Raw genomic sequence first — 15,881 nt, 5'->3', positions numbered from 1 at the left:
GAGGTTACTATTTATTCTCAGTTAGACTGGGAGGAAAGTCCCTTTGAAGAGGAATCTCTACTTCATTTTCTACAGCATGCCAGAAATTTCTGTTGCTACAATGGAAATATGGGCTACACTGACCTGCCCTTATGAAAACCAAGCAGAGTAGACCCTGTGACCTCCTGGAACAAAGGGTGAACTCACCTCTTCATTAAGTGTCTGGAAGCCCTCATGCTTGACCCTGGCCTCACTGTAGAATCATGTTTTAATTTAAAAAACAGGGATGTTTCCATCCAGAACAATAGACAGGATCTGTGGGGAGGTAACAAGTGGCTGTTTCTCTTCAAACAGTCCACGTGATACTATTAGAAGACTCAGCTGAGAGTCACTTAGCTAAGCACTGGCTTTCAAGCTTCAACGTGTGTATAAATTATTTGCTATTCTAAGCCTTACTGTAAGTAACGAAATTCTGGAGGTTTGAAAAATGTCCATGAATTATATAGCTTCTTATAGTAAGTCTCCTGTTAATGCTGATATTCCTCCCCCTAGATCCATTATAGTACCACTCAGCTAGAGAAAGCAGGCACAGCACACAGGGTCCCTTATCCCAACACAAATACTTTTCACCCGAAGACAAGACCAGCAATCATCATCCTGAAACATGGCATTCTCTGCAGGCCCTTCAAAGGTCACAGAGGCTGGAGATGGTGGAAATGTCTGAGTAAGTCTGCATTTGAAAAACATGTGCACATGCATTAATGTCATCTTTATGGAGCATATACTATGTGTGCAGGAGTATGTCACAGAGCACTCTGCTGGGAAGCTCACATTATGTGTGTTAATTCTCATAACATCCTGGGAGGTGGGTACTAAGTGTCCCATAATTCCCAGGATTTAAATGCAGGGCCCGGCATTTGTATTTCTTCTTGTTTTCCTATGATTGATTTTTTAAAAAATGTATAGAATAGTTCAATATAGATAGATGGGAGAGAAACAGAAAGAAAGTGTTAAGTGCAATCCAGAGGAATTTTTTATTTTTGTATTTGTATTTACTTTGAGAATTGTAAAAACAAACAAACAAACACTAAAACTATAGGGCTGGAGAAGAGATTGCTGGATGAGATGTCTCTAGAAACATTGGTTTTAATTTTATAAAAAAGAATTTAAGGCACAAAAGTATATTGCTTTTCCCCATTTATCTGCTTTTGTGTTTCAGGAAATTGGAAGCACCAGCTCTGGAGAGGCAGTAGGAGTAGCCACCCCAAACTCTGATCTCCTCTAAGCAGTTCTGTGAGAGATTTCAGTGTGGGGTCAGACCTGGACAAGATTCAGCAGAGGGTGGATCTGGGCAGATTTGGGACAGAAAGTGGGCCCTAGGCTTCTGCTCTCTAGGCCATTGAATATTTTCAGTTTTGTTTTTTCTAAGCCTGACCAAGAGAGATTTTATTCCCAGAGTTTGTGTAATTTTAATCTACTTTTGCCACTTCCCTGTCTATATTACAACATACAGTAAGAAGGAACTTAACCAAAATCCTTATATTTTCTGGACCAAATATATTAGGAGCCAAATACTTACTATTAGCAAGCTAAAAACAATACAAATAATAATAATAACAACAAATTCTCTTCAGCCCATGAATAGCCCTTCAGGTGGAGGCATCAAAACTCACAAAACAATAAAAGGGAAGTAACCCAAATGAAGCTTAAGTCTCCTGTACAGTTTCTGTCTTTGTGCTCCAGACTGCAAGTTACTTGATGGTAGGGACCATGACTGGTTCATTTCTTTTTCTAATGACCATACGAAATAGAAGCAATTACTTACTGATCAGTTTGAGTCTCTAGATCTCCTCATTTGCACCAAAGAACTAAAAAAACTGGAACAACTCTTATCTGTTATGAACCAAGGAGATTCTTTCTGTGAGGGGAGGAACAAACCCTGGATAAGTCATTTCTCTTTCTCTGAAATGGAACCAGAATTAGATTTTGTTGTCAGACTGACCCCAGTCTGCACAGGACATCCTCAAATGTCTCAAATAACTCACTGATACTGGTGAGAGTGTCCTCAGTGACCCTGGGCTGAAGCCCCCATAGTGATCCAGGCAGGAGAGACTCAGGCTGACTTTGTGGAGTGCAAACAGAAAACAGAACTGCCCTGGTAGAGCTGCAGATCCTGGATCCAGTTGTCATATGCCCTGTCCCTGATCAGCTAACTCTGAAACAAGGGGAAAGATGAAAGTACTCCAGAACCACAGTATACAGGATGGCAGACTAGTGATTATGGTTGTGATTATGGCTCTGGATATTTTGTGGCCCTGACCACCCACTGCTAAGGTGCTTGTCTACACTTACAGATTCTGCCACAGGATTCTGTTCACACCAGAAGCCTCTCACATAGTTGTACCAGGTGACTAAACAAGACCTGGAAAACTCAAAGGGCTCCACTCTGAAAGTGGGGTTTAAGATGTCTATGTTGACCTCTCATGATGCAGAAAATGCCTTCTGTGAGTTTTCTGTATGTCTTCAACCCAAAGTCTGGCCCTATCTTGTGAATCCTAGGCAGAAGCCAGCTTTTATCTGCAGATTCTAGGTGGAATTGTAACAGGACGAGCCACAGACAAAACCTCTCAGACACCAAGTTGTAGAAGGAAGGGCTTTATTCAGCTGGGAGCATCAGCCAGCTACTGTCTCAAAATCTGAGCTCCCTGAGTGCACAATTTCTGTCCCTTTTAAGGGCTCACAACACTAAAGATTTCACATGAAAGGGTCATGATTGATTTGAGCAAGCAAGGGGTACGTGACAGGGGCTGCATGCACTGGTGATCAGGAAGAAACAGAACAGGGCAGGGAGTTTCACAATGTTCTTCTATACAATGTCTGGAATCTATGAATGACATCGGCTTCTAATTCATAAGTTGATTTTTAACTACTGGGTTTAGGCCAGGTAGGCCCAGGCCTGGTTTTGGGCCTGGCGCCAGGCTGCCTGTCTTTGATTTGACTTCCTTGTTGTTTTTACTGATTATAAAACAATATAAAACAATATGAGAGGGTCTCTCTCTTCTCTCAGAATCAATGTGCCTCTGCATTCTTGGGGATTACAGCAAACAGAGTAAAACCAGAGAGATCCTCTCATGGAGGCTCCTTCAACACATTCTGAAGAATATTTTGACCTAAAAGGAAAAAGCTGGGGTAAACATAACTAGAGTGTTTATTTGGGCCAAAACTTGAAGATTGTAACCCTGGAGTATAAAGCTGCCCTGAACATATACTCCAATTAGAAGCAGTTACAAGTGTATTTTTAAAGGCAAAAAAGAAGGCAGAGAGGGGACTGATAAAAAGTTCTCAGACATTCCTATTGGTTTATAGAAGTAACGCTGGTTAGTGTCTGGCTATATATATTGGTAAGCCTTAGGGTGTGCACTATAGTGTCCTTTGTGGTATTATTAGGTTAATTTATAGCCACTGGTAGCAATAGCAAGGAATTTCAAATAATAAATAGTTCAAAGAGGGGAAGAGTAGGACTGCGGTCTCACTTTAACAAGTCTCTGGGTCTGATAATTAAAAGAACTTGTATTTCTCAGACAAAAGTGCCGGTTTTCTCTCAAATCCCAGGACATTAATTCAGAATTTGGAACTGCACATTTAGGTCTTGGAAGGCTGGTAAGCTATGCATATTTGTGGGCATTTGGGCAAGGGGAGAAGAGAGAGAATTGAAGTTCTCTGGTTTAATTAATGCACTTATGTGATCCTGGTTGGGTTTATGGACCCCATGATGTCTGAACCAGGGTCAGATCTGAAGATGCCAGGAGTGCTAAAAGAAATGGAATAACTGATTGCTGTCCTGAAAAGTTATTTTTGTAGAAATCTAGTCTAACTGCTTTAAAAGTGACTGTAGATCCCAAATAAAGAGATTTTTTTTTTTTGAGGTGGTGTCTCACTCTGTTGCCCAGGCTGGAGTGCAGTCTCGCGATCTTGGCTCACTGCAAGCTCCGCCTCCCGGGTTCACCCCATTCTCCTGCTTCAGCCTCCCCGGTAGCTAAGACTACAGGTGCCTGCCACCACGCCCAGCTAATTTTTTGTATTTTTAGTAGAGACGGGGTTTCACGGTGTTAGCCAGGATGGTCTCAATCTCCTGACCTCGTGATCTGCCCACCTCAGCCTCCCAAAGTGCTGGGATTAAAGGCGTGAGCCACTGCACCCAGCTTTTTTTTTTTTTTTGCAGCTTTGGGGAGCACTTTGCTACACTTTGTGCACTTTGCCACAAAATTGCAGATTGTGACTGGAATCCTTAGAAAAAAGGTTTTCTCTTAAATGAAGCCTAGTGGGCACTTTATGTATAAATCTGGTCATTCTGAACAGTGTGGTAACTATAACTAAAAGCAAAATCATCTCCAATCCTAAAATACTCTCCATGATAGCAGAACAGCAAGAAAATGTTCTGTTATTTAATTATACCAAAATATGATATGCATCACAGGCAGTCAACTAATAGATTGCAAATACAGAAAGAACATCACCGTAATTAGTTCTCAAGTACAAGACATGACAGCACCATTTGTCATACACAGTTTATGTCACCTAGTAATTTGGGAGGTCATCTGGGCGCCTGTAGTCCCAGCAGGGTTTTCTAATTGGTAACATTCAACAACAACAAAAAAACTTCCCACATCTTTGTGATAAGACATAGTTTTGAAATGTTGAGCCAGGTACCTGCTGAAGGCAATCCTCTACTCTCCTACAAAAACTGTGGCATAGGGTGTATATTCTTGCGATTTACATTTCAAGACAATAGTTTCCAGGTCCTAGATAAAGACAATTTTCAGTCGAAAAAGACAAATGACCTAGTTAACTGATAAAAATGATTTATATATTTTTCAAAGAAGCAGAGAAAATATTTAAATATAAAAGTTTTCAAATTAAATGCTTTAAGAAAAGGGAAAAGAGCAAAAATTCTTCCCACACTCTAAAGAGAAAGCATTAAGCTTCTAATTTGTATTTGGTCCTACAACAGCCTCTTCTAAAGGCATGGTCTTGAACTTACTAACATCTGAATTCTTGTAGGCACCTGAGGGATGGACTTGGGCACACTGTGAACACAGGAAAGAGGATTTGTGGGGAAGGAAAGCGCAGAAGAGAGGAAGGTGCCATCAAGAGCCTTGGGTGGGGGCAAGGCAGGACTGACTAAAGCACTGGTTTGTACTACAAGTGCAGACCGATGCAGGGCTATGCTCTGACTGATTCCTGAGTCCGTAAGGGCAGAGGAGATTAGGATCAGGTGGTCTAGAAGACTGGGTGGTGAAGAAAGCAGATTCCTGCTACATATCTGGGGTTGAGATGAGCCAGGAGTCTTCTGGGCACTTTGTGTGTTCTTGGGAGAAAACTGTAGGAGCAAAGCTGCCAATGGGCACAATTTCTGAGGGTAGAACCCTATCCTGGAAGGAGTGTGGCCATGCCAATGCCCAGTGGGCGGGCTCAGGAGTGGGTTAGCATTGGGTGGGGGCTGGCAGCATGGTGTGGGGAAGGAGGTTTCTCAGAACTCCTTTCCTCTAAGTTTCCAGTCCCCTCTCTCCCCAGGAGGAGACCTGGAGGAACAGGACAGTGCGCAGCAGGACCGTGCATGTGCAGAACCCAGTCGCGACTCCCGCAGACACCAGGCATCTCCCTCCAGCCCAGGCTCAGCCATCTTCTGACAGAAAATGTGAGGAGTTTGCTCAACACCAGTCAATGCTCCAACCCCAACGCGGTGTCCAGCAACTCACTAAAGACACCACCCAGAGTCAGCGCTGACCCCACAAGCTCAGCGCTCTTCCCGCAGCTGCCCCCCTGCAGACGCCAGTCCCTGCCTCTGGACACCCGTCTTCATTTCTGAACTCCCGCCCACAAACCAGGGGCCCACACCCTCCTCAAGTTCAATAATACGGCAGAACTACTCACAGAACTCAGCGAAGCGCTGTGCGCGCCCACACCAGCGTATTCTAAAAGATGCCACTCAGGAACAGCCACGCGGAGGAGGCGCACAGGGCAAGGGGACTGGTGGGAAATGGGAGCGGGCGGGTGATTTGCTTCGCTTCCTCACACACCTCACAAAAGCCTGTCCTTCAAGACCCGCCGGCAGACCCCAAACCACCAGCCATGGCCGGCGCTGTCCCATTAATGAGTCCCCATTTGCTCACATGAACTCTATGTTTTGATAGGGCCTCGATATCATTCCAAATAGGGTAAAGTAGGGACGGGACCCCCAGACCACAGCTCCTCCCAGGCGGGCACCTCGCATGCCGCGCGGCGTCTTCCAGATGAGCTCCTCCTCACCCCACAGCCCAGGGAAGGCGCGGGGCTGCGGGTGCAGAGCTGCACAAGGAGGGCTGCAGGCTGGGCCAGAGCTGCCTTGCGGGGACCGACAGGAACCAGGGTCCCTCACTGGAGGGGACTGAGGCCCGAGGGCTGAGCGGCAGCAGCGGGGACTCTGTTCACAGACTGGGTCCCGCCGCCGCCATTTCCCATAGGTTCCGATGAGGCCTCCCCCGTCGCCTTGGGACGCCCTGCCCCGCACACTCACCATTTCCCCACTTCAGGGGTGTAGCGGAGTCTCAGCTAGGAATCATCCAATACCCGCAGGTCACAGAGCGACGGAGGCTGAGGCCGAATCACGGAGGCCTCCCTGAGGGGTGGAAGAAGGGCGGTGAGGCCCTAACCTAGCTCAGGATGGAGCGAAAGGCAAAAGCCGCGCCCGATCCCAGATGCCGCCCCCTCCTCTCCGGCTGCGTCCCTGATTGGGCAGTTCTCAGTCCAGCGGCCTGATTGGATAGGGCTCCAAGCTTCACGCCCTCAGGCTTTGAGTGACAGAAATTGCGAAAACACAGTGTACTAATTGAGGCAAGAGTGAGACTCGTGCCTCCAGGCACTTAGAGCCAGGGCTTTCTCTCTGTGCTAGGCCTGGCTCTGCACAGGGTTCATTTTTAACCTTGTGCACGCACGCGCACGTACGCAGACACACACTTGTTCACAAATGGAAACAATATGACAATTATTTTAATATTTTAGATGTCATAACTTTTCTGGCCTGTGGTGTTTTGAGTAGGATACCCGAGATTTGAAGAGGAAAGCGAACCTCTAAAAAATAAAATGTTAGCTATTTGTGAATTTTCAATTTTTTATTAGCCACATCAAAACTAAGAAAAAGAAGCAAGTGAAATTGTTTGTGATAATTTTAACCTATCGTATCCAAAATATTGGCCGGGCCCAGTGGCTCACGGTTGTAATCCCAGCACGCTGGGAGGCTGATGTGGGTGGATCACATGGTCAGGTGATCGAGACCGTCATGGCCAACCTGGTGAAACTCCATCTCTACTAAAGTACAAAAAATTAGCTAGGCATGGTGGCGTGTGCCTGTAGTCCCATCTACTGGGAAGGCTGAGGCAGGAAAATTGCTTGAACCCGGGAGGCGGAGGTTGCAGTGATCCGAGATCGTGCCACTGCACTCCAGCCTGGTGACAGAGCAAGACTCCATCTCAAAATAAATAAATAAATAAATAAAATAAAAAATTTAAACCTCAATTAGTATTGTTTTAATATATGATCAATATATAATTAGAAATAAGGTATATTTCTGATCTGATTCTTCTAAACTTACTGTGTATTTTGTTTACAGCACATTTTACCTCAAACCAGCCATATTCCAGGTACCCAGTAACTACATATGGCAGGTGGCAGCCACACTGAGTGCAGCCATGAGGGCTCTCTTCCCTCAGGGAAGTGAGGGCCTGAACACTTCTTTTCTGCTGTAAGTGAGGGAACAGCCTCTCTACCAACTTTTCTCCTCAGGCTCAAGTGTGGGAGGGACAGTGCCTCTAGAGAGAGCAGGGGCTGCAAGCTGAGTGTCCACGTGAAAACCACGGTCTCCCAGTTGCTGTTTGGTGCCGGTGTCGTGGTATCCTCAGTTTAGCCAGGTGTGGACTATCGTTCCATGGCCAGGACGAATAAAGCACACGGACATCAGAGAGTGAATAAAGCAGAGTAGGATTTATTAAGCAAAAGGAAAGCTCTCAGCAGAAAGGGGACATGAAAGCAGGTTGCCAGAAATGGGGCTGAGTTCTGGGTCTTTTATGTGGCAAGAACAAGGAAGTCTTCTGTGGGTTCTGCCCAAATGGGAGGGGTAAAGTTCCTGCTAAGGGTATTGTATCTGTGCATGCCTGGAGTTGACCACAGTGACTCCATTTTGGTTATTACCCATGAGTACCCAAGCAAAACCGACGGCAGGTGGAAAGAGTGAAGCTAAAACCAAAATATTTATGTCATGTTAGTAACATTATAAGGAGCTGGGTCAAGTTAATGACATTTAGGTTGACTTATTACACCTGGGCCTAAGTGGGGACAGTACCTTCTGATCAACACCCTGGCATAAGAGGAAGTTCTTAACCACATTTCTTCCTGCTAGCTACACGGGTAGTGCAGGTGTGGTCCCGTGGGTGTTTTTCATCTCCCGAGACCTTCCCTCCCTATCTTCCTAACCAGCCTCTGCCTCCTTTCTCAGGGGTTCCTTTTCCTTTCAAATATCAAATGGTAAACAAGGAATGATGGGTCCACAGGAAGAGAGAGCACCATGTCTTCAGATCTCTTCACAGCCTTGCCCTCCAGAGTTTAGATGTGGAGGGAATAGATTAAAGGCAAACTTCTTGTTTTGCTATTTATCTTTGGACCTAACTGTCAGGCTGTAACTGTGTGTTTTTCTCCTGTGGTGTGGGACACTGTGTGAGTTTAAGCACCAATCACAGGCATCCACTTCTACCTGCACTTCTGTTCTCAGAAGGAAGGCCGTGAGTGTGAGTTGTCCAGGTCTTTGACATTTTGAACAAAAAAAATGAACAAAACACACAAAGGAATGAAAAACAGGAAGGGAACAGCAAAAGCAAGATTTTATTAAAGTGAGAAAGCACTCCACAGGGTAGGTGTGGGCCCCAGCAAGCCGCCCAACGACCCGGTTACAAAGTTTTCTGGGTTTTAAGTACTCCTTTTGAGGTCCCTATCAGCTACCCCTTATCTGAATGAAGGATTTGGTCCTTGGCTAATCAAAGGTTGAGGCGAATTGGTATCCCATGTAGATGAAGGCATGGCCTGTGCTTGGCCCACGGCCACTCCAAGTCACTCTCCTTTTCTATCAGAGAACTGGTGCAAGGGGGAGGGTTGTAGTGACAGTCACCTTCGATCCTTTGCTACTCAGGTGTAGATGAGGTTTTTCCTTTTGGTTTAGATGTAGGAAGTTCAGGTTAACTGGCTTTAGGTTCCCTGCTCCCAGACCTTGGTGTTGTTTCTTTTAGGAAGTCAGCACAAATTGGACTTAAGTTCCCTGCCTCCAGACCTTATTCTCCTGCCTCACTTCTGTGTAACTCAGTATCATCTTACAACAAATCTAACTTTAAATAAAGGAAAAAAGAAAATCAATACTTACAGGGTGCCAAGCATTTGCAGGTTATTTGTAATCAATGTGTCCTGAGATCCTGTCTTTAGTGGGTATCTATATTACTAAGTTATAACTGCATAACAAACAATCCCGAAACATACTAGCTCAGGATTGAGCTGGTTAGAAATTTAGGCTGGGCTCAGCTGGGCCATTCTTCTGGGCTCAGTTTGGCTCCTTCAGGTGTGAGTGGTCAGCTGCTGGTGAATTAGGTGGCTCTGCTTCTGGGAGTGAGCTGTCTGTAAACTGAGGCACTTTGGCTCTTCTCAGATGCTACTTTATTCTCCAGAAAGTTAAAATGGGCTTGTTCTCATAGAGATGGAAGAATTCTGAAAAAGATAACAGAAGCATTTAGGACCTTTAAACCTGGGCCCCAAACTGGCACACAGTGCCAGTGCAAATAAGTCAAGAGAGATTCAAGGTTTGGGAAACAATCTGTCTCTTGATAGGAATGACTATAAAAGCCATTTCCAAGGACATGAATACAATAAGAAATTTTTCAAATTGCTGTATTTGCAATCAATTTTATCATGACTTTTCTTGCAGATGTGTCTTGTATAACTATCCCACAGCTACTAAGCAGCTGGCTGGGACTCAGGATCAACGTTGGCCTGACTCTGAAGCCCATGCACCTCCATAGACCACACTACTCAGCCAGGTTTCCTGGACCTTCAAGGGGCTGAAGTGACACTTCTGAAATAGGAGCAAGATTTTTTTGAGAATCTCATCCCATCCATCCATTACTCTTCACCACTGGAAATAATTCACTCCAGGGAATGGTTCTGAAGTCTCTTGGAAAAACTGGAAACAATTTGAGAAAATTGCTGAGCACTGGGTTCCAACATTACATTTTTAATTTATCATAGGAGAAATTTGAAAACACCTATAATGCACTCATCATACCTGCAAATTCTTTGTATTTTTTGTATTTATTGACTATTTATGATTTTTAATATAGAGAAAGTCAAATTACTGTTCCTGAATCAACTTTTGCTCTGTAGACAAGTGACATAGCAATCGGGCTGCTGCTTTTTTTTCCCAGTGCAATTTAGCCAACCAGCAGAGTATGCTTTGAAGGGCCAAGATATTTTCTAAGACCCCACATTTAGGAGCAGCTATAGGGCAAGTGCCTAGAGCACACATAGAAATCACATGCAACTAAGGCTGAGCGCGGTGGCTCAGGCCTGTAATCCCAGCGCTTTGGGAGGCTGAGGCGGGTGGATCACAAGGTCAGGAGATCAAGACCATGCTGGCTAACATGGTGAAATCCCGTCTCTACTAAAAATACAAAAAAATTAGCCAGGCATGGTGGTGGGTGCCTGCAGTCCCCGCTACTCGGGAGGCTGAGGCAGGAGAATGGCGTGAACCTGGGAGGTGGAGATTGCAGTGAGCCAAGATCAAGCCACTGCACTCCAGCCTGGGCGAGAGTGAGACTCTGTCACAAAAAAAAAAAAAAAAAAAAAAAAAGTTCCCAGAGATGGTGGTGGTGGCCCTATCTGCTTGGTCAGCCCTCCTGTTTCTCTGAGCAATTTCATCTTGACCCTTCTGGTGGCACCAGCAATGAACTACAGCTACTTTCTGTGGTAGGTGGATAGGCTGGACTAGGGTAAAAATCTGTGACCCATATTTAATAGGGGTATTCTCTGCTGTCAAGTCTCCTTCCTCTCCAGATCGCTGCATAAACGTGGAGTACTAAGAAGGCATATTTGAGGGCATGGTGGCTCACGCCTGTAATCCCAGCACTTTGGTAGGCTGACTGGGTGGATTACTTAAGGTCAGGAGTTTGAGACCAGCCTGGCCAACATGGTGAAACCCCGTCTCTACTAAAAATACAAAAATTAGCCAGGCATGGTGGAGCGCACCTGTTAGTCCCAGCTACTCGGGAGGCTGAGGCAGGCAAATTGTGTGAACCCAGGAGGTGGAGGTTGCAGTGAGCTGAGATTGGACCACTGCGCTCCAGCCTGGATGACAGAGCAAGACAACATCTCAAAACAAACAAACAAAAAAGCACATTTGAAGTCTGTATTAATAGTAACTTTTTGGTTCTTTCTTAGTTCTAGGGGTTTGGTCAGAGCTGTGAGTTCTGACTGCTCGGCTGAGGTTCCTAGAGATAATTTAAAGCTTTATAAACAAATAAAAACCTATTTGGGGAGCCAGTGTAAGATAATTGGTAGCATTTAGGCAAAACTGAGAAATAGGCACAAAGGAAACTAAACTAATAGAGTGAAATATTTAACTCAAGAAATAAATTTGTATTTATAAAAGTAAGAAAATCATAGTGTACTATGTGAGTTTGTAGTAAATAATATTTAATTACATTACAGCATTTACTGACTACAGGTATAGGTAAAAATTATGCTATAAATTTTCTGAATTGCTAAAGGGGTGGTGAAGGACAGTTGAAAGGAAAGCTGTTCCCAAGTACGTCAGTATCAAAGGGCAATTCTAGAGTTTATATGGTTTAAATACAGGAAGTGTTTCTCTTTTCTGTATATTTTATATGTTTTGCACACACATATATGACAAGAAATATTTAACAATTTTTGTTAAATTTTTATTAAGAATGTGTTTAAGATAATTATGTATTTTCTGTCTGAAGAGGGATTTTACTGTAATAAGTGTCAAAGTTAGAGTCAAAGTTGCCTGTGTTGTGAGCAAGTCATTTTTCTCTATGGCTGTTTCTTTCTCTGTAAAATGAGGATAATACCTATGCTATTAATTTTCTGTGAAAATTAATTTTTTTGGCGGGGGGGAATGGAGTTTTGCTCTTGTCACCCAGGCTGGAGTGCAATGGCATGATCTCGGCTCACTGCAATCTCCACCTCCCAGGTTCAAGTGATTCTCCTGCCTCAACCTCTTGAGTAGCTGGGATTACAAGTGCCCGACACCACACCCGGCTAATTTTTGCATTTTTAGTAGAGACGGGGTTTCACCATGTTGGCCAGGCTGGTCTCGAACTCCTGATCTCATGATCCACCTGCCTTGGGCTCCCAAAGGGCTGGGATTACAGGTGTGAGCCACCACGCCTGGCCAAAAATAAAATTTATTAACACATATACAGCATTATGGTTAGCATTTGGTAGAAATCAACTATTAATAAAACATGTATATACTGAATTACAATACATGCTTTAATACAGAAATATCTTCTCATTACATGAGTTTTTCAACCAAGAAATGAATGTATTTTCCAAAAATGTGGTATACACAAGGAAATACAATTCAACGTTAAAAGGGAGGAAATCTTTTCATTTGAAACAATGTGGATAAATGTGGAAGACACTATGCTAAGTGAAGTAAGCCAGACAGTAGAATGCTGGTTATGAGATGCTTTGGTATTTACAAGAAAGGGGCATCTGGAGACACGTCTGTAAAATAACACGTAGTTGCCTAGGAGGAATAAATTCAAGAAATCTATTGTACAGCATGGTGACTACAGCTAACAATAATGTATTTTTGGAAAATGCTAACACAGTCAATGTTATGAGCTCTTATCCCAAAAGTAATTATGTGCAGTGAAGTATTTGTTAAGCAGCTAGAATTAAGCTTTTGACAATATATATATACTACAAAACACCATGTTCTACAGGATATTTTATCTGTCAATTAACAAACATATTTTAAAAATTACAGAATAATGTTGCAAATGATGAGTATCTTTGTCAAAAAACTTGAATATTATAAAAAATATATAGTTTTTGTGCTGTTTTTGTAATATAATAACCATAGAGGCTGGGCGCAGTGGCTCACACCTGTAATTCCAGGACTTTGGGAGGCCGAGGTGGCAGGATCACAAGGTCAGGAGTTTGAGACCAGCCTGGCCAACATGGTCAAACCCCGTCTCTACTAACAATATAAAAATTAGCCAGGCATGGTGGTGCACACCTGTAATCCCAGCTAATAAGGAGGCTGAGGCAGAAGAATCGCCTGAACCCGAGAGGCGGAGGTTGCAGTGAGCTGAGATCGTACCACTGCACTCCAGCCTGGCGACAGAGCGAGACTCCGCCTCAAAAATAAAATAAGAAAATAATCATAGGAACTCTAATATTTACTAGCGTGGCTTAGACCCAGAACAATATATAATACAAGACAATACACTCTAGAGCTCTTACTTTTAAGCTTGAAGTACCTGCAATTTCTAGTGCTGATGGTAATCATACATATGTAAGACACTAAAAGGGCAAGTGATGCTAAAGGTCCCCAAATTGGCCACTTTGTGAATACAGTAAATGAATTTGCATCAAAAATCACTGAGAGGCTGCGCACAGTGGCTCACGCCAGTAATCCCAGCACTTTGGGAGGCTGACGTGCATGGATCACAAGGACAGGAGCTCGAGACCAGCCTGGCCAACATAGTGAAACCCCATCTCTACTAAAAATACAAAAATTAGCTGGGTGTGGTGGTGGGCACCTGTAATCCCAGCTACTCGGGAGGCTGAGGCAGAAGAATTGCTTGAACCTGGGAGGTGGAGGTTGCAATGAGCTGAGATTGTGCCACTGCACTCCAGCCTGGGTGACAGAGCAAGACTCCATCTCAAAAAAAAAAAAAAAAAAAAAAAAAAAAAATCACTGAGAAATTGTTTGAATTCAACAGCTGTCATAATCTTCAAATTTTTTCCAGAGAAGGTGACCAAGGACTTGGATAAAGTTAGGTGAGTAAAAATGAAAACTGTAGCCCATGAAATGCATCCACTAAAACAAAAAATTATAAGAAATTCCTCAAGATTGTAATATGAATCTGGACAAAAAAGATCAGTGCAGATTTTGAATCTACAGAGATCATTCTATTGTTTTTCCACCATTTAACATTCACACTCAAAGATATAATATTCTGGCCAGGCACGGTGGCTCATGCCTGTAATCCCAGTACTTTGGGAGGCCGAGGCAGGCAGATCATGAGGTCAAAAGATCGAGACCATCCTGGCCAACATGGTGAAACCCCATCTCTACTAAAAATATAAAAATTAACCGGGCATGGTGGCAGGCGATTGTAGTCCCAGTTACTCAGGAGGCTGAGGCAGGAGAATCACTTGAACCTGGGAGGCAGAGGTTGCAGTGAGCTGAGATTGCGCCACTGCACTCCAGCCTGGTGACAGAGTGGGGCTCCATCTAAAATAAATAAATATATAAATAAATAAATAGAAGATTTTGCATGGAAAAATGTTTTGCTATGTCACAGAAAATTAAATGTAAAATTTTTCACTTACCATTGTCTCCTAAAAATTTTCTTCCTTTTTTTTTTTTTTGTTGTTGTTGAGATGGAGTCTTACTCTGTTGGCAGGCTGCGCTGCAGTGGTGCAACATCGGCTCACTGCAACCTCTGCATCCTGGGTTCAAGTGATTCTCCTGCCTCAGCCTCCCAAGTAGCTGGGACTACAGGCACATGCCACCACACCTGGCTATTTTTTGTATTTTTAGTAGAGATGGGGTTTCACCATGTTTTGCCAGGATGATCTTGCTCTCTTGACCTCATGACCCGCCCATCTCGGCCTCCCAAAGTGCTGGGATTACAGGTGTGAGCCACCGCACCTGGCCTAAAAATTTTATTTCTAAGATATATTTCCTCTTAAGAAATTTCAAAATTCTGATGTTTCTTCATATGGTGGTACAATATACAACCCATTTATATTAATGATTTACTTATTCTAACTTTTGTTACATTTTACACACTTTGTGATAGAATCTCATACAATTTTTATTTTACAAACACAGAAAAACAATGCCAACTGACTTAATCCTCTTACCTGTTGATAGTGAATTACTCTTATCTCAATTAAGTGATCTAAATGTTGCTCTGATAACCTATAAATAACCTCAAACACCCCAGTTAAAAGCAATTTACCACAGTAAAAAACTTGAAACTTATCATCAGAACCTAAAGTCCATGTGAAATTACGTGGAATAAAGAGAACAGTGACAAACTGGCCATAACGCAAAAATGAAGAAAGGCTCTGAGGCATATATAGCTGGGGATAAATCATAAAGATATCACAAAACTGAAGATAATTAGAAAATAAGAAAAGAAATCCTCTTTACATTCATAATGAGTTGGTTCTGCAGCCTGGGAACAGACGTCCTCTCCACATGCACAATTAATGCCATTTGTTCACCACAGATTATTTTCAATCTCTTACTTGGAGCTACAAACTAACTCCAGGAATATTTATGGCTAATTATGAAGCATCTATTACACACCCAGAACTTTGTTTGTTTACTACAATAATAGATCAAAACATCCCCATGACTAAGTTTTCCAAGTACTTACCTGAACAAATTGGCAAAATAAACTCATTTATGTCAATTTTAAAAACTGAAAGGAACAATAACTAAAGAAAACAGCTTATATAGGGTTCTTAAAACAAAATGAAATGTTCTAACTAAAATATAACTTAATACATATATTATGAAATTACATCTAAAAATTTTATGTTCACTACTACATTTGGAT

General features: G+C 43.1%; 1 protein-coding gene across 1 annotated transcript in view; it reads right to left on the bottom strand.

The window, feature by feature from the left end:
* Positions 1 to 8,872: 8,872 nt before the first annotated feature.
* LOC129035578 (zinc finger protein 141) overlaps positions 8,873 to 15,881 on the bottom strand; it is a 46,683-nt gene continuing 39,674 nt past the window's right edge. The window contains exon 5 of the mRNA XM_054486104.2: positions 8,873 to 9,762. Coding sequence (XP_054342079.1) covers positions 9,727 to 9,762 — 36 coding nt within the window. The 3' untranslated portion in view covers positions 8,873 to 9,726. The remainder of the gene's footprint in view (positions 9,763 to 15,881) is intronic.

This window comes from Pongo pygmaeus, chromosome 3, assembly GCF_028885625.2.
Source record: "Pongo pygmaeus isolate AG05252 chromosome 3, NHGRI_mPonPyg2-v2.0_pri, whole genome shotgun sequence".
Taxonomy (NCBI): domain Eukaryota; kingdom Metazoa; phylum Chordata; class Mammalia; order Primates; family Hominidae; genus Pongo; species Pongo pygmaeus.
This window is presented reverse-complemented; position numbering and strand designations above follow the sequence as displayed.